This window comes from Pristiophorus japonicus, chromosome 14 (genome assembly GCF_044704955.1).
Source record: "Pristiophorus japonicus isolate sPriJap1 chromosome 14, sPriJap1.hap1, whole genome shotgun sequence".
In the NCBI taxonomy this organism is placed as follows: Eukaryota; Metazoa; Chordata; class Chondrichthyes; family Pristiophoridae; genus Pristiophorus; species Pristiophorus japonicus.
Window position 1 is genome coordinate 29929312 of NC_091990.1, and position 26042 is coordinate 29955353.

General features: G+C 46.9%; 1 protein-coding gene across 1 annotated transcript in view; it reads right to left on the reverse strand.

Moving 5' to 3' along the window:
• Positions 1-589: 589 nt before the first annotated feature.
• Positions 590-26042, reverse strand: part of ldlrap1b (low density lipoprotein receptor adaptor protein 1b) — a 68195-nt gene continuing 42742 nt past the window's right edge. Inside the window, exons 4-9 of the mRNA XM_070899080.1 lie at positions 17040-17154; positions 15143-15215; positions 11930-12022; positions 10386-10507; positions 8115-8149; positions 590-2462 (exon numbers count right to left, since the gene is read on the reverse strand). Coding sequence (XP_070755181.1) covers positions 2318-2462; positions 8115-8149; positions 10386-10507; positions 11930-12022; positions 15143-15215; positions 17040-17154 — 583 coding nt within the window. The 3' untranslated portion in view covers positions 590-2317. The remainder of the gene's footprint in view (positions 2463-8114; positions 8150-10385; positions 10508-11929; positions 12023-15142; positions 15216-17039; positions 17155-26042) is intronic.

The window sequence follows — 26042 nt, forward strand, 5'->3', positions numbered from 1 at the left end:
AGCGGCATCAGCACCGGCGACCATTCGGCTGGGGATAGCAGCGGTATCAGCATCAGGGGCCATTCGGCCCGGGATAGCAGCTGCACCGAGGCTCTACAATTGCTTCTGTCTTGCTGCATCTTGTACGTTTCACTTTGCAGCCTCAGCCCTTCAGTGTGTTCCTCGTTACCCTGGCAACCTCAGTTTTTCAGCGCAGACCTTAAGCTCCACCCACTTAAGGTCTATGTGCGCCGCTCCAAAATGAAAGTTTATGCCGGCGAAACTTGCAACTTTATTTTTGGCTCAGTCGGCCACTAAAAATCCTGATGTATCTCTACAACTGCGCCAAAAATCGGCAATGTGGAAAATTGGCCCCTATATGCTTTGTCTCAATCCTCATTTAAAATGTCTTCCTCTTCTCTCACCGTCCCTCCCCACTATCCTCCCACCTCCCCAAAAGAAAGTGGATATAGCAAAGTAGTAAGGTAGTGGAGTGGCAGTAAAATCATGTCTCGATCACTTGCTGCCTGCAGGATGTGCACACACCATCAATTTTAGTCCTCTAGAAGTGGGAGCAAGTATACAAAATTAAAAAGGACATCAGCTGAGGTTTATTGTAGCCTCTTGATTTTAAGAGTAGTGCGTTTATTGTACAGTCAAAAGTGCCAACAATATTGCCACCGTTAAAGGACAAAGCTGTGTACCAGCTATTACAAACACTTGCTCTCAGAGTGGGAATTACTCACACTGGAGTTTATTCAACTTTCCCCCCAAAATTCCACAGGATAAAACAGTTCTGAACCCAGCCGGTCTGATATAATCCATAAAAATTCTCCCAATAAGAAATGTACAGTTGAGAACCACACTTTACATCATTTATTAAGTAATCCAATAGATGCCATGCATAATAAGTTAACTACGATAACAGAATACCAGATTGTTAAATGGGAATCATTCTACACATAAAGGTAGCTTTGATCGAGTTACTATGTTGGCCACTTTTGTTGTGTTATAATGGTTAGCTTTCCCACTGATGGAGGTGGATGGTTACAAAATGTCAGCTACTTTGGATTGCCTATTCAATAGCAGGGAGAGGCAGAGAAAAGTAGAGGGAATGCACCATTTAATGTTCCTTCTTCTGTTAAGTGCACAAGAGCAATGTAAAATTAACTGGATTCTTGTACCTCTATTCTCACCATTAAAAATGTGAGGTAGTTATTGATTCCATTTGCCAGTTATGACCTAGTGTGCCAATTAGCCTTGAACCTCAATAGTACTAGAAAACAGCTTGTAAATATAAAACTGATTTTTAAATACTTCTTTGTATATTATACTTTGTACTCCTTTTCAGTATATAAAATAGATGTGCAACAAATTTCTACAATCAACAGGGGTACATCACAGTACAGTTGGTGCCACTGTTGCAATTTTGCTCTTGTTTTGCATTAGACATCTTCAGTAAAATGCATCCACTACATGTCAACTGAAGATTTTGGATCTTCACACTTTAAATAAGTGATCTGCTGATTCTATTTATTCCATAAAATAGTGTGGAAGTAATCCTGTTTTCACCCTCCAAACTTTTGGGGAGGAAAAACATCCAGATGAAATTAAGGCGATAAGGGAGTGGAAATGAGATGGGTTCGAAATACAAGAACATTAGTTGTCCATTATAATAATATATTACTTATGTAACACAGAGACTAAATATGGTTTATGCTTTTTTTCCACATTTAATGCAACAAATATTTACATCTAAAGTTCCAAATAGGAATTCTACCAAGTGAGAATCAAGGGTTTTTACCTGTGCTCACTACTTGCACAGTAAATTAAAGGGTGCACTTGGGGTGACAACAACAGGTGCTGAAGAGAAAATAAGCTGCTTGTTCATTTAGGAAGGAGGAATATTTTATTTTTTTTAAAAAGAGATTTTATACTGTTTAACACTTATACTGAATCCATTATCTATATAGCTATAAACTTGTACTTTCAGGGGTTTATTTCCACCAACAACTTCAAATGAACAGGCAACTTGCTGCCTAATTAACAGCCAACTAAAGCTAGTCTATGCATCATTGGTTGGGTCTATAAGCCTGTATGGGTTTTATGTCAAGGCCATTTGCTTGCTTTGGTCTGGACCTCCTAAAAGGCAACGCTACAACAGCAGACATGATTAATCCTTGGTTTCAGTCATGTTACCCCACAGCCACTCAAATCAAAGTTCCATTCATGAACTTCAAATACTCCATCTGGCTGTGAGAAGGTGCTGAGTTTTTACATCCTCTTTTCAGTTCCTCTTTTGTAGGTAAGCTGCCTGTTCTCCAGGGCTCTCCAGTTATCAGAACCCAAACAAATCATCTTTTTCTGTGACTCCAGGGTCACTTTTTTCCCAGTCTGTAGGAGATAGGCATTCTTCTGTCTGCATGTCCTGAGGGCTCACCCCAATGTCCAGCACCTGCGGGTTTGTTCGAGACTGAGCCAGTCTAAAAGGGAAGGGGGTGGGGGGGGGAAAGAAAAAGAAACAGAATGTTACATTGATTGCTGCGTCCACACATGATCCAGGTACAGAAATCTAAATCAACTCATTGGGCCCAAGTTTCCACATGATTTGCGCCTGATTTTTAGGAGCAACTGGTGGAGAACGGACTATCTTAGAAATCGCAATTCTCCACATTTTTTTTTCTGCAGTTCTAGTGAGGTAGAACAGTTCTGCTTTAGAACAGAATTTTTTCTTCAAAAGGGGGCGTGTCCGGCCATTGACGCCTGATTTCAAAGTTTCCACAGTGAAAACGTACTCCAAACTAAAGTAGAATGGAGCAAGTGAAGATTTTTGTAGAACTGAAAAAACCTGTTCTACACATTAAAAAATTAGGCGCAGGTTACAAATTAGGCGTCCAGAACGAGGTGGGGGGTGGGGGGGGAAGGGAAGTCATTAAATTCTACAATAAATCCTTATTTATACTTCTACAAATATTATACAAATAAATCCAACCTGAATAAACATTTATAAGCAAAAAAAAGATTAAATAAACCATCTTCCTACCTGTGTGAAAGTGCTTCAGCCATCGTTCGAAGGAAACCGGCGTTTGTTGCCACGCAGGGGAGGGAGGGGAAGGAGACAGCGGCTTGTTGCCACGGAGGGGAGGGAGGGGAAGGAGACAGCGGCTTGTTGCCGCGCAGGGGAGGGAGGGGAAGGAGACAGCGGCTTGTTGCCACGGAGGGGAGGGAGGGGAAGGAGACAGCGGCTTGTTACATAGAAAACATAGAAAATAGGTGCAGGAGTAGGCCATTCGGCCCTTCTAGCCTGCACCGCCATTCAATGAGTTCATGGCTGAACATTCAACTTCAGTACCCCATTCCTGCTTTCTCGCCATACCCCTTGATCCCCCTAGCAGTAAGGACCTCATCTAACTCCTTTTTGAATATATTTAGTGAATTGGCCTCAACAACTTTCTGTGGTAGAGAATTCCACAGGTTCACCACTCTCTGGGTGAAGAAGTTCCTCCGCATCTCGGTCCTAAATGGCTTACCCCTTATCCTTGTTGCCGCGGAGGGGAGGGAGGGGAAGGAGACAGCGGCTTGTTGTCGTGGAGGGAGGGGAAGGAGGCAGCGGCTTGTTGCCGCGGAGGGGAGGGAGTGGAAGGAGGCAGCCGTTTGTTGCCGCGGAGGGGAGGGAGAGGAACGAGACAGTGAGAAGGGAAGCCTCAGTGCTGATGGCAATGTGATTTTATTAAAAAACATTCAAAAATTAAACAGCTACAAAGAACTACAAAAATGACCGAGTGCCAATGTATTTTTCACACTGAGCATGCGCGAACGCTCCAACGCGCACGCGCAGCGATGCCGGCAGGAAAAAAACTAATTTAAATAGTACCTGCCCCCTCCCACTTACAAAATCGGCGCGAGTGTAGGCTCCGCCCCCCGGGCGCCGCGCCAAACAGACAAGGAGCTGCAAAGCGCTCGAGAAGAGCGCGTTTTTTTTCTGGCGCCGTTTTAGGCGCGAAAAACGGGTGCCCAGCTCGGAGGGGCGCCCATTTTTTATCCTGTGGAAACTTGGGCCCTTTGTTACTAAGAAAATGGCTCTTGTTACTTCTGCTGGTTTCATCAATAAATGTATCACAATACTATCAATTGCAAAGCAATTCACCCCGCCCCCTCCACCAGCAACGCTGGATGCCAAGAACTCACAGGTATTCCCGACACCCAGCATTTCCCACATTACAACAGTGACTACACTCCAAAAGTACTTCACTGGCAGTAAAGCGCTTCGGGACCGATGCCGTGCCGGTTTTTCTAGATTTCGGAGAAGAAATTCCGACGTTCCGAATCCGGCAACCTCAGTTTTCGCATTATTCTGGATTTTGGGTCAGACATTAAAACAGCGCATGAGTCAGGTCGGGTCGGGTCACACGTGGGTTGGGATTGAGGGTCTTTTGGCAAGGCATGGACCGATCACACATTGGACGACTCCATCTGCAATGCGCTTTTCTAAAAAAAAAAATTCCGGTTTTCGGACAATTCTGGTTTTTGGAATTCCGGATTTGGGATGTTGTAACTGTAATGTAATCTGGATGGATTTTCACCATTTAATACGCCCGCCCATTTGTGGACAGATGTATAATGTGCCCAACCCCAAAGGTACTGGGACGTGTTGCTGGTCCAAAAAGAAGTGGAACCCTCGGAGGGATCTGAAATACACACTCCCTTTCCCCGCCCCACATTCAGGAATTTTAGAGCCTTTATTTTAATTCCACTGCAGATATATTATCGTTGGAACTTAAACCCAATAAAGCTGAATGTCCAATTGCTGCATTTTAGGAAGTCAGTTTCTACATTACAACAGTAACTACACTTCAAAAGTACTTCATTGGTTGTAAAGCACTTTGGCAGATGTGTGAAATTTGCTATATAAATGCAAGTGCTATTTTTGTGTATCAAAGCACTGCTGCCACCCACAGGTGGTCATTCCAGCAGCAATTTACAAATTACAGCAGACAATGAAACCAGTTAGCAGACAACTTTGAGAGCAACCTTAAAAAAAGCAAAAGAATGAATGCATAACAGTCACTCCAGTTTTGTTTTTACTCTGCAATGGTACAATCCGATATGTAAAATGGAAGTAAATGTAGACAGCAGTTTTAAAAGTAGCAAACCAGACAATTATAGAATGGATCATCATAGGCAGTTCCTTGAATCAAGGATGACTTGCTTCCACGCCAAAAAAGGATAGGATGAGTTCACAGGTATTGAAGTACCTAATATTCCAGGTCCTGAACTACATCCTGAAGGGTGGAAGATGCCTGTACATGGATTTTTTTAACGTGGGGTGGCCGTTGCACACCAGCTGTTGCACACTAGCCACCCCAACACATGCCGAATGGGTGAAGGAAATGAATAGCATGGAAAGCAGAAGAAAATAAAACTAATAGATAACTGATAACTCCTGCTTCAATAGTTCTGCTTTCTGAAATATGCTCATTCAGCTATCTCTCATTCCATAACAATTGCTGCCAAGTGCTCTATTTTACAAGTCTGGCACAGTGTCACCATGACTACAGCTGTTTTACGCTGAAGGAGCGCACGCTACATTGCTTCCTCAATCAATTACACTTACAGAACAACCTACAGAGAGGTTGAGGAGGGGAACTACACCATGGTAACAGTCACAGAAGATCTTGTTTGTGACTGATTAGGACCATTTAACTGCTGTGGCAGAGGTGGAACCCGAGATTCAAACAATAAGTTGGGGGAAAGATGGGCACAGATTTGGGAGGCAAGAATGTGTTTAAAGACTTTGGAAAGGAAAGGGAGGTTGATTTGGGGCGGCAGTTTGCAAGACAGAGGGTTTTTTGAGGTGGGTGTTAATAACGGCAATTTTGAAAGGGAGGGAGACAAAGTAGATGGAACTATTTACAATGTCAACTGGCGTGGGGGCAAGGAAGGGAAAGAGATGGATGGGGGGAAGGGGCGAGAAAAAGGATAAAGGATGGTCAGTGATTGATTTGCAAAGAAGAGGAGCTCAGGAGGAAGCAGTCAGCCGAGTGGCCATGACTGCTATATACAAAGATGTAGCATCATCAGAAAGACATTAAAGAAAGAGAGAGAGAGAGAGAGCGCGCGAGAAAGAGCGAGAAGGTCTTTGATTTATATAGCGCCTTTCATGACCACCGGATGTCTCAAAGCGCTTTACAGCCAATGAAGTACTTTACAATAATGACAATTTTTTTAAATGTAGGAAAATAAATAAGAGGACGAAAAATAAAAAGTTGCATCTGCATTCGCTGCTTCAGTAGTTGATTGTGAGCCAAAGGTAAACGAGCCAAAAGGTGGGCAGCGGAAACATTACAAGGACACCCTCAAAGCCTCCCTGCTAAAGTGCGACATCACCACTGACACCTGGGAGACCCTGGCCGAAGACCGCTCGAGATAGAGACCGTGCATCCGGGAGGGCGTTATGCTCTTCGAGTCTCAACGCGAAGAGCATGAAGAGATCAAGCGCAGGCAGCGGAAGGAGCGCGCGGCAAACCAGCCCCACCCACCCCTTCCCTCGACGAATATCTGTTCCACCTGTGACAGAATCTGCGGCTCTCGTATTGGACTGTTCAGCCACCAAATAACCCACTTTGGGAGTGGAAGCAAGTCTTCCTCGATTCCGAGGGGCTGCCTATGATGATGAGTTGATTGTGAGAGAGTGACATTGTGTCCTGGTTCTCTTGCATTTACATTTCTAAAACCAACTCCCTATTCCCACCAATGGCTGAAGCATAGACCCGCATTGTCACTGTTCTAGGATCGTCGTCTTGACAATGGAGCTACTTTTTGCAATATGGGCACGGCTAATGAACAGATATTGCTTTCCCGTAACCCAGATAAAAGCAGCTGATGTACAAGTGCCTTAAAGCAAGCAGCATACGGGCGGAGTGTGACAGCTGCTTCCCCCATCACCTGCCTCACAATAAAAACTGTCAGAATCGAGTGGCTTTTATCCGCTCAACATCCTCCCCCAACCAAGAGAAATTTGACTCGTGTCAAAAGTATTTATTGCAATACACCAAGACAATATCATAATAGGAGACCATTGGAAAAGAAATCCCATTTTACAGGAAGGTGCATTGGAATGTTTCCACTTTCAGTATTCATGGCTCAAGTTTCATTTGAAGCTATTTTCTCCCAGTTACACATCTACTTTTACATCACTCTCCAGTTAAGCTCATCTTTAATGAATTAATTTTGTACATTAGAGAAAATTTCTTGTTCAATACATTCCCAGGACCAAAATAAAAGATGTGGTAGCGAAGTTGACTTTTAAAAAAAAAAGTCATAAAGATTCACGACACTTCTTCCGCACAACAGGATACCTTAGTCAGATTGGCAACAAGCAATTAAACTCAGCAGGGTGATAGCATACACAGTGTGAAGCACAAGCAGAGAACCGGAATAATTTACAGATTTGTTATTTGTTACACACAGTGCGGAGAGAATCATGTGCACAGGTGGTGGGCTGCAAGTTTCGAAACGTGCATTCACTGTAATTACCTGTAGCCAGGTTAAAGCTATCCAAATTGCAGCTTGTAAAAGTCAGAACAAGAGATCAGTTTGACATGCGGCAAGAATGAAATTGGTCATCATGAAAAGGTTCTCAGAGTGGGTCATTTTACATGCAGGTTGGAACATAAGAAATAGGAGCAGAAGTAGGCCATTTGGCTCCTCGAGCCTGCTCTGCCATTCAATAAGATCATGGCTGATCTGATCTTGGCCTCAACTCCACTTCCCTGCCCACTCCCCATAATCCTTGACTCCCCTGTCGTTCAAAAATATGTCTATCTCCGCCTTGAATATATTCAATGATTCAGCCTCTACAGCTCTCTGGGGTAGAGAATTCCAAAGATTCACAACCCTCAGAGAAGAAATTCCTCCTCATCTCGGTTTTAAATGGGCAAGCCCTTAATCTGAAACTACGCCCCCTAGTTCTAAATTCCCCCATGAGGGGAAACATCCTCTCTGCATCTACCCTACAAGCCCCCTCACAATCTTTGTTTCAATAAGATCACCTCTCATTCTTATAAACTCCAATGAGTATAAGCCCAACCTGCTCAACCTTTCCTCATAAGACAGAAACTTAAATGTAATTTTACCTTGCAAAAGCTTCATCCAGGTCATCATTCATTTCCTGAAAATAAATGAAAGTTGCACATTTACACCAATACATTCAAGCAGTTGATCCGTACTTAGCAAATACACCCATACAAACGAGGGAGGTTAGCAACACAGCTCAATCCAAACAAAAAAAATCCCAAAACAATTGGGTTTGGTTTATTGCACTTAAAAAAGATCCAACTACATGGTTCTGAGAAAAGCTCCAACTGCATGGTTCAGCCAAGTGTTTGTCAGGTCAACAGCAACACTTTGCAAAAGTCCACCATCCACCCAGCTTACAGCAGAGGGATAAAGTTCCCAGCAGCAACCTGGGAGGCCGTAGTCATGGCAAATTATCATCCATCTCGCTACTTTCCTCTCTCTTCATAAATGTCTCTTAGATGTCAGCCTCGGCCTCTGGGTCAGAAGGATGTGAGCTCAAGCTCCACTTCAGAGACTTGAACATATCATCTGGGTTGGCACCTCAGTGCAATACTGAGGGAATGCTGCACTGCCAGAGGTGACATTTGATTAGACATTAAACAGAGGCTCATCCTGCGCTCTCAGATGGATGTAAAAGATCCCATGATATTATTTGAAGGGGAATTCTTCTAATTTTCTGGCCAACATTTTTCCCCAACCAACAACACTAAAGAAAAGGAGGTTAAAAAGTACTTGGAAAGATTATCAGTTTGGCTGAAGTCACCAGGTCACTAATTATTTTGCTGCAGACTAGATACTACAACATTTAATTTGGGAACGGTGGGGGGGCGGGGGAGGGGAGGAAGGAAACCACTTAAATTAAAATACAGCCTTTGAGTTCAATCCAATCTGGAGGGGTTGTTAGCGACAGCAGTGGTAGTATTTAAACTGAAGTCAAGTTAGATCATTTAGCCAGCTCTTGGCTACTGGATCGATGTTTTTGAACATGCATCATTTGAAACCTGTCGACATATGTGCCCTCAAAAAGAGATTTCATTTGTATAAAAGTGCAGTGTACCAGGTAAGATTTTGTGAAAGTTGGCTTAAAGTTGACCAATATGCCTCACGAAAAACTGTATATTTCCTGTTGAGCAAATGTGCCTGTTAACTTGTGAGGTGTTCTGTAATTGAGCTATTTCGAAAGCTGTGTTTCAGATGGCAGACCTCAGACAGAACAAATGGTGGTAACTACAGGGGGTATTCTCAGATAAACAAATCCCTTTTAGTTGAAACAGAGTTCCAATCATCGTGTCTCCAATGGATAGGCCACGGGGTCATAAAATGAGACATTTGGATCTAAAGGGAGAAAGCATACCTTGGGAATTCTGCAAAAAAACAATACACGGTAACGACATGTGATGTGACCATATGGTTTACTACTCTTCTGCAAACTCTTATGAATAACTGAACCACTGGGAACGTGATTGAACGACTGCCCCTCGCAATCCCTGAATGATTGATTGGGAGAAGAGAGAGAAAAAACTGACATCGGCCATTACCCATGCTGGATGAAACACGTACACACAAAGGGACTCCCCAGGTTTCTTTGGGGTATAAAATCGTGCTGCGAAAGGACATTGGCACTGCTACAGTCTTGGGCAGCCTGTTCAGTTGCCAGTTAAAGAGCCACGTCTAGTCACTGCTGAACCGACCACTCACTGGTTTTAGTATGTATGAGTTTTTGCTTATGATCACTTGAGTTTTAAGTAAAGGAATAGACCTGTGCATGCTTATTCGTAATCCGGGATTACTGTGTGTAACAGTACTATTAGATGCTTGCTTGTAATCTTTTGTTGATTTTAAGTAAAGAGAACTTATTCCAGAAATCTTTGTCTTGAGTTGTCTGTTCCACAAGTCCGAGCTCTATAAACTGTTGGACGGGACGAGGGGTAATTTTTCACGTCCGACAACCATAAGGTTATTAGAAAGAATTTTTAGGGTTGATAGTGACTGGATGTTGGCACAGACACAATGGGCCAAATGGCCTCTTTCTGTGCTGTATAAGAACCTAAGAAACAGGAGCAGGAGTAGGTCATATGGTCCCTCGAGCCTGCTCCATCATTCAATAAGATCTTTGACCTCAACTCCACTTTCCGACCATTCTACAGATTCCTTGATTCCTCAAGAGTCCAAATGATTCTATCCTAAGATGTCTCAGTTGAATGAAGTGAATCCAGTGGGTGTATATATTTTTTGTTAAGGCAAAAGAAAAAGCACACCGACCTCATTCCTAAAACTATAGGTTCATTAGTGTCTCCGCACATTTCCTCAGCACTGATTGCACTTACCCATACAACATTGTTGTTTACCGAACTGTTTGTATCTGTAACGGAGAGCTCATGTCTGTGGTTTGTCGATAACGAAGATATTACTTCTTCAGTAAAATCCAACAAATTTGCTGTAGCCACTTCTGCAGGCAATTTGAAAAAAAAATCACATCGTATTTAACACCACATAACCTAATTTAGTCTGGTTAAAATAAAAGTCACAAATGAGATTGTGGAAACAGAGACTCAATATAGATTCACCACCTCAAAAAGGAAAAAGGCACCACAACCTGCATATGGCCAGATAGTCACCGACAGGAATTGACTACATTACTGCAAAGAAGCCCGTATACAGTGAGAAAATCTGCACACAATTTTCAGGTGAAAGTGGTTTGACTTCATTTAGTTCATGTTGTGTGGAAAGGATTCTCAGCTCCCTCAGGTAGCCCAGGCTACAGGTCTTCTTGCTACAGCTTTATGGGCATGACCAGGATTAGTATTGCTATGAGATGTGGCCCAAGAGGGAATATCTTCACAAACCAGTACCTGAAATGAAGACCATTCCTGCTCAACTCAATGGCAACCACCCAAAAACAAAGACCCACCAGATGAATTACATAAACAGATCTTTTTTCAGCAAAAGTCTCCTTTAAACTGCATTTTTACAGCAACGAAGAATATCTTTGAAGGCAAGAATTTTTCAATTACTTTATTTGTCTTTCCTCAGAGGATCATAAACGTTAGCACTCACAAAATATAATTTCCTATATTGTAAAGTGTAAAGTATGTACAGAAATACATAATTCTGCTACAGAAAATATTGAACACAACGCAAGACATAGCAGCAGGAGTTGGCCATTCGGCCCTTCGAGCCTGCTCTGCCAAGATCATGGCTGATCTTTTATCTCACCTCCACCTTCCCGCACTATCCCCATATCCCTTGGTTCCCCAAGTATCCAAAAATCTAGCGATAGCTATACGCAACAAATGGAACATCCGTGGCCCTCTGGGGTAGAAAATTCCAAGGATTCACAACCCTTCGAGTGAAGAGGTTTTTACTCATCTCAGTCCTAAATAGCCGACCCCTTATTCTGAGACTGTGACCCCTGGTTATAGACTCCCAGCCAGGGGAAACATCCTCCCAGCATCTACCCTGTAAAGCCCCTTAAGAATTTTATATGGTTCAATAAGATCACCTCTCGTTCTTCTAGATTTCACATAATTCGTTTAGATTTTACATAAAAATCAGTAAAAAAAAAAAATGTACACGTCCCCAGGATCATGAGATGCAAAGCAAACACATGAATTGTTTCTAAGCCAGAGGAAATTAACAGGACGTGAAGTAGATATACAAGATCAAAAACAGCAAAGCTTTGTTGCAGGCATGGAGGTTCAGTAGATGAAAGCATGGAGTGTAGAGCACAGAATCGGGCTGCAATGTTTGAGCCCCATCTCCAAGCCACATTTCCAGCCAGAAGGACTCCATGCTAGCAGTGTAGCCTCACCATTTCAGCCTGTCCTCTCCGTGGATGGGACCACCACACCGTCTCCAAAGCTGGCCTCACCTGTTTTGAGATGGATGTTGGTCGAGCCCTCGGACTGGAGTTTACCAGCAGCAACACTGTTGGACGGCCCAGCTGCTGCCCTTTTTCCTTTCTCTGAAAAGCGCCAGGATAATACAAGTGTTACACACTGGATGATTTCCTCACTTGAAATGTAATGATTTATAGAAACTACTAAATATTTAATGTAGAGGCCCCGCTAAATATTTCACTCTAAACAGATCCACAATACTCTTAAGAATGGCCATTTAAAAACAAATTATTAAATTCTCTTGAGGCACACAAGACACAACTGTGAAGTTAGAATTGGGAGGGGCAGGGGAGGGGGAAAATCAATAAACTCCAGATCATCACTCTTATGGACGAGGTGACCAGCCATCCAGTTCGCTGAGGAGGAAAAGATTGAATCTTCCTCATTCTCTCCACAAAGAACAACGGTTTAGTGGTTAAATATAATTGCCCAAAACTACACAGTAATCAAGCTAGGTTTTACTGCCTTTGATCACAACGCACCATGTTTCCAAAAAGCAAGGCAAACATTTTGATCTGTTTAAGGGCACAGCTTACTTCAAAATGTCTACGATTGTCATACCACAGTAGTTTCCTCTCAGTGAGCACGGAATACTACAATAGTGTGTCAGCCAGTGGCTCAGTTGGTAGCTCCCTCAGTGCGTGGATCTCTCGCCTCGAAGCCAGAAGGTTGTGGGTTCAAGTCCCACACCAGAGACTTGAGCATATAAATTGAAGCAGTACTGAGGGAGTGCTGCACTGTCGGAGGAGCCATCTTTCGGATGAGATGTTAAACCGAAACCCCATCTGCTCTCTCAGGTAGACGTAAAAGATCCCATGGCACAATTTTGAAGAAGAGCAGGGGAGTTATCCCCAGTGTCCTGGCTAATATTTATCCCTCAACCAACATCACTAAAACAGATTATCTGGACATTATCACATTGCTGTTTGTGGGAGCTTGCTGTGCATAAATTGGCTGCCACATTTCCCATATTACAACAGTGACTACGCTCCAAAAAGTACTTCATTGGCTGTAAACGCTTTGGGGCGTCCGGTGATCGTGAAAGGTGCTATATAAATGGAAGAAGTCTTTCTTTCTTTAAAAAGCAAACTCATGATTATCACCCCTGATCATAGGAACACAGAGGTAAAATAAAGGCATCCAAGTTCAAAAGTCAGTTACGGCTGGGACTCCAGTTTAAACCATTTATATCTTCTCTGTAAAAAAGGAATCCAGTGCATTATAAATGCACCATTCATCCCCCCCACCACCCACTTCCTGTAGTCTCCCAGTACCATCCACCCTCCATATCTGAATGGATGGGCTGAAGACCATGCATCACCAATGCTGCAAGTAAGCTGTCTGAAACAGTGGTCAGATTTACGCTCCCTCTTGGAAAATAACTCACCTCTGCATGGTGACAAGTGACCTAAGTCTGATGCGTGAGGAGTGGAGGCACCAACCCACTCCCCACCAAACCATGACACACTGCCAAAATGTACAACTTTCACATTAAAACCATCATAGATGCAACTGTATTTAAAGAATGGATTGAAGTCAGCGCCAGCCATCCGATTGACTCAGTTAGGGTTGAAGCATGGTATCATTTACCTTTTCCCAACATAAACCAAAACCACTTCACAGAAATTGTACAAAATTGGCTACTAATAAGGGACCTCTTTCTAACAATTATTATGTGCTGGTAATGATGAAACAAAAATAAAGTGCAAACTCTGAATATTTTTAAAATGGAGAAATAACAATTTCTCTCGTTTCTAAAGTGAGTTCACTAAAAATAAATAAAATCAGAACGAAGGAATGAACTTGAACCATTGCCGTTATTTCAAACCCTCAGTGTGTAATCCATAAAATGAAGTGTGCAATATAATGAAACCTGTTTCACCCCCAGATGACACAGGAGGCACTACAAACATCAAATAAATAGAGTCGGTGTGAAAAACATACCCTTCCTCTCGCACCAAGAAACAGAATATCTCGGTTTCCTGAGGATGCGACTGCAAAGCCCTCTTCAGAATTTAAATTGTAAAAAAAAAACCTTCCTGCGGATTCTAGGGTTTTTTAAAAAATAAAATGAGCACAAATAAAAATTGCACAGCAGATGGTAGTTTCGTGCTGAAAAGAAATGAGATGATTCATTGCCTTAGAGACCGACGGATCGATGGGGCCAGCTGTGGTAAATCAGCAATGCTCATAAGAAATCACACATCACAAATAGGAGCCATGTGTTGTGAATATTTTTGTGGCCCATGATTTTTCTCACACCTTGGGTTCGTGTACCAGACCAAGGTAAACTCAATGAATCACATAGGCCTTAGTGCAACATGCCCCTAACTGCACAAAGCCGGTGGATGTGGCATTGCTGATAGCGACGGAAATCCTTTTAGATCAGACTTTAATTATTCCTACCCTCTTAGGCGTGAACATGTGCAGGGGTAGAGTTCCACAAGCGGTTATTCTTTATAAGGGGTCTAGATAGAGTGGACAGGAAGCACCTATTTCTCTTAGCAGAGAGGTCAATAACCAGGGGGCATAGATTTAAAGTAATGAGTGGAAGGATTAGAGGGGAGTTGAGAACTTTTTTCACCCAGAGGGTGGTGGGTATCTGGAACTCACTGCTTAAAAGGGTGGTAGAGGCAGAAACACATCACATTTTTAAAAATACTTAAATATTCACTTTGAAGTGCCGTAACCTACAAGGCTATGGACCAAGAGCTGGAAAGTGGGATTAGGTTAGATAGCTCTTTGTCGGGCTGAATAGCCTCCTTCTGTGGCGTAAATTTCTATAATTCCATGATTCTATGTGCGGGAGCCCAGAGAGGAATGGTCAGTCGGCTATTTGACCATATATTGATCAGAGTAGACTGGGAGTCCCTGTGCGTTGCAGAACCCAGTCTCCCAGAGTAGTTCTACAATTATAAAAAAAGGGAGCATAGAAGACTGGTCTAGTGTCCACTGCTTACCCAATGCATGGTCATTTACAATAGCTAGCAACACCCATCACGGATGCTGCATAAATGTATTGCAGATGTGCTGCTCACCACATCGGAACAGACAGCAATTACAGTGAATTAGTAGGCAGGTTTTTATAAAACTATTTTGCTGCAACTTTGAATTAGTTAATTGCAAAACCAAAAAATAGTCATGACCCAGTCACAGTAAATTCATTAGCGATACAGAAAACCCACCTTCTTTGGCAGATTGCCAGAATTCAAAAGCTACTTTAAAGGCCTGAGCCACGGTTAACGTCACTGCCTGAGCCTAGGAAGAGAGAGCACAAGTTATCTTTCATTGGCTAAATGGCATTTGTAACCAAGATGGACATAAACATAGAGAGAAATCGCTGCATATTTTCATAGTATTGCCGGGGTTTAGATTTGTGTGCAGATTTTCTGCATGTTTAAAATAATGAATTTAGCCAAATTAGAGCAGACCAATTTATTCCTAAATCTACAACAACTTGTATTTATATAGCGCCTTTAACGCTGTAAAACGTCCCAAGGTGCTTCACAGGAGTATTATGAGACAAAAATGTTGACACCGAGCCACACAAGGAGACCTAAATCTATCACTGTTACTTTCTGCTAAGCCCAAACTAAGCAGGAGTTGGGCTCATAGATCACGTTCCAATATATTGTTTGTTAATGGGAAATTAAATTAAACATTTAATTAATGACTGACATAATGAGACACTAAAGCAGAAAAAAAATGGACTTCTATTTTTAAAACTATGCTAGGTTTATATTTTAGAGAAAACTACAGACTGGAGAAGAGTGAAAATACTGCGGTAGCTTGTTAGCATCCGTAGAGATAAGTAAAAAGATAGGTTAACGTGTCAAGTGTACACCCTGGGTGGGGCAGCACGGGCCTGCCCACACTGCGATATGTGTGCGTGCTAGGTCTGTGCAGCAGAGCAGGTCTCCAGTCATCCTGGTTAACCCTTGCCACTGGATAAAGGCCTAGCTCTGTCAAGCCCGTGTGGTGGCTGATGTGCAACCGTCACCTCATGTTAAAAAAAAATTCATGCACAGGCATCTTCCACCCCCTCAACTGGAGTTCAGGACTGGAACATTGGGTCCTTCATTGAAACATCTGTGAACTCTGGTGGAAGCAAGTCATCCTCGTTCGAGGGACCGCCTATGATGATGATGACGTCTTGGGTGCAGCACTTCCTCAGTTCCATACCCATAACTTTCTGTTCATAATTCCAGCACTTGCAATTCTCCTTACTATTACAATTGAGATTTTAAGTCACAGGAACATAACAACATATAAGAAATAGGAGGAGGAGTAGGCCAGTTGGCCCTTCGAACCTGCTCTTCCATTCAACAAGATCATGGCTGATCTACTTCAAATCCACCTTCCCGCACTATCCCTATAATCCCTCAATTGCCCCAAATTTACCGACCTCTGCCTTGAATATACTCAACTCAGCATACTTAAATAAAAGACTTCCCAATCCAAAGCACAGAACTGAACCACATGTCCCTGAGTATAAACAGCACATTCATACTCCATCAAATGAACCGCAAGTGAGCTGCTCTCAAACCTCCTTAGCGTTTGGAGGCCCCATTCACAAGCAAGTCCCAAACCTGATGAAGGGTCAGCGACCTGAAACGTTAACGCTGTTTCTCTCTCCACTGATGCTGCCTGACCTGCTGAGTGTTTCCAGCATTTTCTGTTTATAATCCAAACCCTGATCTGATCTCATGGGGATCACTTTGGTAATAAATATTGTAATGTCACAACATATGCCACACTGTTCAGGTAATTAAAAAAAAAAAGTTTAAGTTACTTGATGTCCGGGAGAGACAGCCAATTGGGAAAGGTTTTTTTTAAAAAACATTTTTCTCAACACTGTTAATTGTTAGCTCTTTGAGTTGCAGAATATTGTGTTTACGCTGCATTTGGTGATCTCGGAAAGCAATAGGTAGTAGGTTTAGAAAATCAGGTCTGTAGATTGCTTCAATTTGCCATTGACATCATTTACACACAAATGCAAAAGTTGGGGTGTGAATGCATCCTTACTGAGGATGGCAATGCAAATGCTGAGAAACGAGAGAGATACTGTATGAATGAGCTCACCAGCTTCTTCTTTGTACACAGGAAGGCGTGACATTCCAATGTCTCACTTAGCTGGCTCTGAGCGATGTAGGCAAAAACTTTATCATGTACTTTGTCTGCTGTACAATAGGATATCCTGGTAATGAAACAAGGACATTGTTTAAGAAAAAATATTACAACAACAACAACTTGTATTTATATAGCGCTTTTAACATAGTGAAACGGGCCAAAGCGTTTTGCAGGAGTATTACAAGATTTAAAAAATTGACACCGAACCGCAGTAGTAGAAATCAGCGCAGGTGACCAAAAGCTTGGTCAAAGAGATATGTTTTAAGGAGTGTCTTGAAGGAGGAGAGAGAGGTAGAGAGGTGGAGAGGTTTAGGCAGGGAGTTCCAGAGCTTGGGGCCTAGGCAACAGAAGGCACGGGCCACCAATGGTTGAGCGACTATAATCAGGGATGCTCAGGAGAGCAGAATTAGAGGAACGCAGACATCTTGGGGTTTGTGGGGTTGGAGGAGATTACAAAGATAGGGAGGGTCGAGGCCCTGGAAGGATTTGAAAATAAGGATGAGAATTTTGATCTTTTAAATTGTGACATCTTAAATATCACAAGTGGCAAGGACCTTCCTTCAATCCCAGTTTCTTTGGATTAGATTTAGTCGTTCATTAAAAAGATTAAAATAAGTGGCCCTCAGTTGTGTAGTAATTGGGCAATTAAGCCTCCAATAAAAATGAATGTCCACACCCAACTAATCCAGCCACTCCGTCTGCAGAAAATGATCCTACCGCTGCGAACTAGTTTCCAGTGACTTGGAAAACAGTTCTTTGAAATGAGGGAGGTAAATTCAGCTGCAGAGCAGATAGGGAAGGTTGGCTGGTAAAAGCAAGCTGTGGCAGGTGCTTGGGTTTGGATTGCAGGTGAGCAGCACCTGTGGTAGGCTGCCCGTAGTTACATTGCTAAAGTCGGCTCCCCCTCATTGAGCTAGCAATTGTAGATGCACAGTTTTGTGACATATAAGACTTGCATTTATATAGCGCCTTTCATGACCACCGGATGTCTCAAAGCGCTTTACAGCCAATAAAGTACTTTTGAAGTGTAGTCACTATTGTAATGTAGGAAACGCGGCAACCAATTTGTCCACAGCAAGATCCCACAAACAGCATTGTGATAATGATCAGATAATCTATTTTTAAAGAGATGTTGATTGAAAGATATTAGCCAGGGCACCAGAGATCTCCCCTAATCTTCAAAATAGTGCCGTGGGATCTTTTACGTCCTCCTGAGAGAGCAGATTTGCTTTAATATCTCATCTGAAAGACGGCAGTCCTTCAGTCCTGCACTGAAATATTATCCCAGATTTTGTGCTCAACTCTCTGGTGTGGGACTTGAACCCACAACCTTCTGACTCAGAGGCGAGAGTGCTGCCCACTGAGCCACAATAAACACGAGTGTGAACACTTTCAATCTAAATTTATAAAGTGCCAATGGAGAACACCTGGTGTGAGTTAGGTGAGAAACATTTCACTCATTCTGAAAAGATCACTGATCCAAAAACAAATCCGGAATTTAGTAACACTTTAAACCTCTCCATGCAAGAGAGAGAATGTGATTGTGAAAGTACAGAAATGGGATGAGGAGAAATAGGAAAAGACGTTCTAGGCAGCCTCCATATTACTTCATAGGTGGCCTATAAACAGAGATTGCGGATGTACAAGTGGGTATGATCATACTGAATGGCAGTGTAGGCTCAAAGGGCCGAATGGCCTACTACTACTCCTATTTTCTATGTTTCTAAACTCCATTGGAGGCTTTACAGAGAAGAGACACAAGCAGAAGAGATGAGTTATGAGGAAAGATAAAACACACTTGGATTTTTCAGCCTTGAAAGATGGTGTCTAAGAATTGATCTTTTAGAATTAATAATGACAGTTAATGGCATGAAATAAAGTAAATGTGGAAAGTTAATTAAAAGTAAACTGCTTGAATAGAATAAAGGGACATAGGTTCCGACCAGTAAAGGGCAGATACAAGACTGCTATTAGGAAGTCTCCTTCACACAAAGTGATCAATATGCAGAATGAATACAAAGAGTGTTCGAGGCAAACCCTACAGTCATTCAAGAGCCAATTGGATGCTGCAACTGTGGGGATGAGGAAATAGTGGTGATTCTGTACGGAATCTCTGAATGGGTGAACTAAGAGTTAAATGGCCTACCTCATTTGTAATTATCTCTGGATTTAGCAGTGTAAATGTTCAGGAAGCCAACTCACTGTCACCAGTCTCCCAGAATCTGATATCAAAATACTACCAGTGCAAAAGTGGCTGACGAAAGCGGAGCGAAGATTTTGGAATGGAAACATAGATATTTCGGCCCATTGTGTACACCCAAGCCTACAAAGAGTCACACAGCCCTTGGTCAGCAGCCCTAAAAGTTACATATAAACCTATGAACAATGACGGAAAGGCAAAGAGCACCCAGCCCAACCAGTCCGCCTCACCACAACTGTGACACCCCTTATACTGAAACATTCTACACTCCACCCCAACCGGAGCCATGTGATCTCCTGGGAGAGGCAAAAACCAGATAAAACCCAGGCCAATTTAGGGAGAAAAAATCTGGGAAAATTCCTCTCCGATCCATCCAGGTGATCGAAACTAGTCCAGGAGATCACCCTGGCCGTATTCTATTCCCTGCAGTACTTACCATTATATCTGCGCCATCCAACAAAAGGCCATCCAGTCTAATTCCAATTACCAGCTCTAGGTCCGTAACCCTGCAGGTTACGGCATTTTAAGTGCCCATCCAACCATCCCTGAAAAATGGTCAGGATTTCTGCATCCACCATTCTTCCAGGCAGTGAGTTCCAGATCCCCACAACCCTCTGCGTAAAGAAGCCCCCCTCAAATCCCCTCTAAACCTTCCACCAACCACCTTATAACTACGCCACCTCATAATAGACCCCTCCACCAATGGAAATTGGCCCTTACTATCCACTATGTCCAGGCCCCTCAATAAAGTCTCCTCTCAACCTCCTCTGTTTCAATGAGAACAAACCCAGCCTATCCAATCTGTCCGCATAACTAAGATTCTCCATTCCAGGCAGCATCCGAGTAAATCTCCTCTGCACCCTCACTAGTGCAATCACGTCCTTCCTATAATACGGCGACCAGAACTGCACGCAATACTCCAGCTGTAGCCTAACCAAATTATTATACCAAAGTATTATACAATTTAAGCATAACCTCCTTGCTCTTAGCCAAAGCCAATAAAGGCAAGCATTCCATTTGATTTCTTAACCACATTATCCACCTGGTCTGCTACTTTCAGGGAATCTGTGGACCAATGGTGGAGCTTTGGAGGCGTGGCCTATTCAGTTGGAGCTGTGCTGTGGTGAGAGAAGGAGCTTGCTGCTAAAGCTCCTGGCTGGAAGGCCTAGAGTGAGCCGAGACCAGCCCAGGAAGAGGAGGAAGGGGCTGGCTTACTACAATTCAACGTCCAGAGGGAGAGGAGGAGAGCAGAAAATTTATCATTTATTACTACTACAGAGAGTTGGAGAGAGGGGGAAAAGAACAACCACCTGAGAAAGCACCATCCAGTGTGGAAGGAGGAAGAGCCATTTCTACAATCTTCGACAGGTGGGTGTGTTTTGGTGCATTCCCCGAAAGACTTTGTTGTATCGGTGGGGGGAAGGAAAGAAGACCATCTCAAGGGCCGGAACATTGCGGGGGGTGTGTGTGTGTGTGGAAGCGTGTGTGGGGGTCTTGCTTACAGCTAGGCCCCACACACCACTGAAGCACCCCTCCCCCATTGCCTAGCCTGGGATAGCTGGAGCTACCTGGCTGAAGTATTACTAATCACCCTATTTATCATCGTTGGGAGTGTGTGCCTAGGTGGCTCCAGCTGCCCAAGGTGAAGACATCTTCTCCCCCCACCCGAAGACCATCTACAAGGACTGTGTCTTTCCCCCCCCCCCCCAAATCATCTGGGGAGTGCACCCCAGAAAAATGCCCACCCATCGCTGTGAGGGGAGACCTGCCCTCGCAGCTTCCCTCTTTCCCACCCCCCTCTCTGTCTCTCCCCTCGCTCTCTCGGAGAGTCCCTTTCCTCCTTAAATTAAAGTTAATTAAGACAACTGAGCAGAGGGAGCAAGGCCCCTCCCCATTCGTTAACTAGGGGAGAGGTGTGCCTTCATTAAGAGCTCCCTCTGCTCAAAACACCAACGAGGCCAATTAAAGACCATTAAGGCCTGTGACTTTGGGGTAGGTGTAGCCCTTAAAGGGACCCCGTGATGGCGACCCCATCCACACCGGTGGCAGGGCCAGCTAAGACGTACGCGCAGGCGGCGTCCACATCCACGGCGGCTCCTGCTGCCCTGCCACCATTTAGACTTATAACAAAAAAACACGGGGTCAAGAGCTACACTCACCCTACAATGAGCATCGAGGTGTGCGTGCGGGCGATGGCTGGGGTAGTCGGCCCCTCGGCCATTGTCACGGCCTCCAAGATGTCTGGGAAGGCTGTATTCTTCCTGGGGTCGGAGCAGGCGGTGTCCCTGGCCCTCGAAAAGGGGCTCACGGTGGGCGGGACATTCCTGCCGGTGGACCCTCTCGAGGCCACCGCGCAGAGGGTCATCATTTCTAACGTCCCGCCCTTTGTTCCCGCTGGGCTCCTCCTCCCTCACCTACACCAACTGGGGGAGGTAAGGTCAGGGATCAACCCCATACCGCTCGGCCTCAGGGAGAACAGCCTGCGCCACGTCTTCTCCTTCCGCCGCCAGCTCTTTGTCCGGCTGGCGCGGGAGGAGACGACGGAGGGAAGTTTTAATGTGGTGCACGAGGGGACTGCCTACCGCGTCTTCTGGACGTCGGACGGCATGCGGTGCCATGCCTGCAGGGAGGTGGGGCACGTTCGCAAGAACTGCCCCGCCTCCAAGGCCGCCAAACCACCGAAGGTGGCCAAGGCTGGCGCCGCCGCCACCCCTCCCCCTATTTGCGTCCGCGTGCCGGGAGCTGTAGGTGCGCGGGCATCGTCGGGGGCCTTTGTTTTCACGGCCTCCGGCGGGGGGGCGCGGGGGAGCATCCGATCGGAAGGAAGGCACGGAAGAAGGCGAAACATCTCGAGGCGGGTCCCCTCAGGTGCGCCAGACAATTTGTTTACCGCGCTCAGCCCAACCCCGTCACCGGCGAGCGCGGGTGCCCTGAGCCCGTGCCCGAGCCCTTGACCAATACCGCAGAGGGGTTCGGGCGCGGGCAAGATAAGAAAAAGGGGGGAGTGGAGCGGGAGGCCTCGGCAGACATGGAGGTCTCCCTGCCTCCGCGCACCCCCAGGAACAAAAGGAGGCGCCGCTCCAATGAGGCTGAGGGGGAACAACATGCCTCCGTGGAGGAGTCGGTGCCCGCCGCGTGTCCCGCGTCCCCCACCAGCGCCCCCAAACTGCGCCGTAGGCAGGAGGAATCTGTCCCCGGGGAGGGTGAGGCAGTCGAGGCTGCCCAGCCTCTGCCTCCCGGGGATGGCGTGGAAGATCTGCCTGTCGTGGGGGGCGTGGGGCCAGCGGAGGAATGCGTAGCCGCCGGGTCGAGCGTCCCGGGGACTGAGGTGGGCGGGGCCGAAAAGGCCGAACCTGAGCCCGCCCAGCTATTAACCAACTTCCCCGGGTGTCGCTCGGCCCGGAAGAAACGGAAAATATGAACAATTTTAACGAATTCTGTACACGCTGGGCCGGGGGGTGGCGGCGGGGAGGGGGAAGAACAACAACCCTCGCCCCCTACTTTGGAGCTGGGGTACTTGGAGGACCTGGAACATTACTTTGACCAGGTCTCTCCGCGTTCCCCGGCTCCTGGGGCGGAGGAGGAACCCCTTCTGCTGTCGCTTCCCGACCCAGCACCAATTTTAAAAGAGCCCAGTGGGGACTCCTCTGCCGACGATCCTGGGGCTGGGATCGGGGCAGAGTCAGGGCCAGATGGAGCGGCTGGGCCGTTTGCCGTACCTCGTGCGGTCGACGGGCCGGCTGCTAGCGGCGACCTCCCGGAGGGGGACGGGGACTCGGTGGGGGACGAGGGAGAAGATCTCGAGTCCATCGCCAGTGAGGCGGTGGATCTCCTCGTGCCCGCCGCTGAGTCCCCCCTCATTCCTGCAAAGGAACTCCGGGACTTTTTGGTCCAGAGCCAGGGTCGCTGCAACCGAGCCCATCTGGCCCTGGAAAGATGGTCCGAGCCGGGGCTGCTCGTCGCGTCCGTCCGCGCCGCCGCTAAAACCATGGCCGCGGGCGGGCCCTCATCAAAGGCGCAAGGCCTTGAACTGCGAGTGGAGGTCAACAAACTACTCCACTCCCCCCCCCACAATAGGTTAGGTAGAGGTTGCACTATGCTTTTGTCATGAAGATAACCATAGCCAGCCTCAACATCAACGGCGGCAGAGAGGCACACCGTAGATTTAACAATTTTTCGCTCCTGCGGGAGGGGAAATATGCGGTGTGCTTTTTGCAAGAAACCCACACCGTTCCGGGAGACGAAGCCACGTGGCTCCTGGAATGGCAAGGAGAGGTCTGCATGAGCCACCTCACTACCACTTCTTGTGGGGTGGCCATCTTGTTGGCCCCGCATTTTCAGCCGGAGATCTTGGGGGTCGAGGAGCCCGTGCCAGGCCGCTTGCTGCACGTCACGGTTCGCCTGGGGGACGCGCCGCTCCATCTCGTGAACGTGTACGCCCCTCAGCCCGGCCCGCAACAAACGCGCTTCTTCGAAGAAGTGTCCGCTCTTCTTGTCGACGTCGGCGACTGCATTGTCCTCGGGGGGGATTTTAACTGCTCCCTTGAGGCAAGGGACCGCTCCGGTGCCCCGCAGAGCATGACGGCGATGGAGAAGTTGAAGGACCTGGTCGGGTCCTTCGACTTGGTGGACGTCTGGCGAAATCTCCATCCCGACTCCAGCGCCTTTACTTGGGTGAGGCCTGGAGTAGGATGGTCCAGAGTCGACCGCCTTTACGTGTCACGGACGTACGTTTCCTGCGTCCCGGCGGCCTCCATGTGGCCGGTGCCGTGTTCGGACCACCACCTGGTGTGGGCGGAGCTCGCTTCGCTCCGCGTGAGGACGGGGTCCGCGTACTGGCATTTTAACAACCAGCTGCTGGAGGACGTGCGGTTCCAGGACTCGTTCCGTCGTTTCTGGGCCGACTGGAGAAGGAAGCAGGGGGGCTTCCCCTCCTTGAGGCTATGGTGGGACGTGCTCACGTCCGCGTCTTCTGTCAAGAGTACGCGAGGGGGTCGACCAAGAGGCGGGCGGCCAGGGTCGGGCGCCTAGAAAAAGAGGTGCTCGAACTGGAGTCCCGTCTCGGTCAAGTCGTCGAAGACCCGGTCCTGCGGATGGTGTATGAAGCGAAGAAGGCCGCGCTGAAGGACCTGCAGCTCGTCGGGTCCCGAGGCGCGTTCGTGAGGTCGCGGATCCGGTTCCTGCAGGATCTGGACCAGGGCTCCCGCTTCTTCTACTCGCTGGAAAAAAGACAGAGTGTCCGTAAGCAGCTCTTGACGCTGCTGGCCGACGACGGCTCTCTCGTCTCGGATCCGGAGGGCGTCAACAACAGGGCCCGTGAATATTACGGGGCTCTGTTCTCTCCGGAGCCTTCCAGCGAGGAAGCGCGTAGAGTTTTGTGGGAGGACCTGCCGAAGGTCAGCCTGGAGGGCGCCGAAAATCTGGAAGCTCCGCTAAGCCTGGCGGAGCTGACCGGCGCCCTCGCCCGGCTCTCGAGGGGAAAATCCCCGGGGCTGGACGGGCTGATCGTGGAGTTACACAGGGCGTTCTGGGACGTCCTGGGGGGGCGACTACGCGTGGGTCCTGGGGGAAAGTCTGGCGACCAGGGAGATGCCCCTCTCTTGGCGCAGGGCAGTCATCGTCCTGATGCCTAAGAAGGGCGATCTCTGCCTCCTTAAGAACTGGCGCCCGGTCTCCCTACTCAGCACGGACTACAAAATCTTCGCCAGGGCGATGTCTGCTCGCCTTGGCGCCGTGCTGGACCACATGATCCACCCCGACCAGTCCTACACGATCCCGGGCCGGACAATCCACGATAACATCCATCTGGTCCGGGACCTCATCCATCATTCCCAGGAGGCTGGTCTGTCGGTCGCCCTCCTATCTCTCGACCAAGAGAAGGCGTTCGACAGGGTGGATCACGACTACCTGTTCGGGACTCTGCGCGCTTTCGGGTTCGGGACACATTTCGTCGCCCGGATCCGACTTTTGTACGCCGCCGCGGAGTGTCTGATTAAGGTTAACGGGTCCTTGACGGCGCTCCTTCGCTTTGGGAGAGGGGTGCGCCAGGGATGCCCCATGTCCGGCCAGTTATATGCCATCTGCGTGGAGCCTTTCCTGCGCCTCCTGCGGATGAGGTTGACGGGACTGGCTCTGCAAGGGCCGGGCGTGGAGGTCGTCCTCTCGGCTTACGCCGATGACGTGCTCCTCGCGGTAAAGGATCCCGCTGACCAGTGGAGGATGCGTGAGTGCCAGGAGATTTACTCGGCCGCATCCTCCGCCAGGATCAACTGGGAGAAATGTTCCGGACTCCTGGTGGGCCAGTGGCGGGTGGACTCCCTGCCGGAGGAGCTCAGGCCTTTTGCCTGGAGCACGACCCATCTCATCTATCTGGGAGTCTACCTTAGCCCGGACGAGGAAGCCTGGCCGGCAAACTGGCAAAAGCTGGAGGCCAAGGTCGCCGCTCGCCTAGGGCGCTGGACAGGACTGCTCCGAGTGCTGTCCTACAGGGGTCGAGCGCTAGTCACAAACCAGCTGGTGGCCGCCATGTTGTGGTACCGGCTGGTCACTTTGACCCCTCCCCCTGCGTTTGTCGCCAAGATAAAGAAGCTGGTGGACTTCTTCTGGAACAACAGGAAGCACTGGGTCTCTGCTGCGGTCTTGAGGCTCCCGCTTGGGGAGGGCGGTCAGTCGTTGGTGTGAGTCAGCACCCAGCTCGCGACTTTCTGTCTTCAGACCCTGCAGAGATACCTTTACGTCGAGCCCCCTCCTAGGTG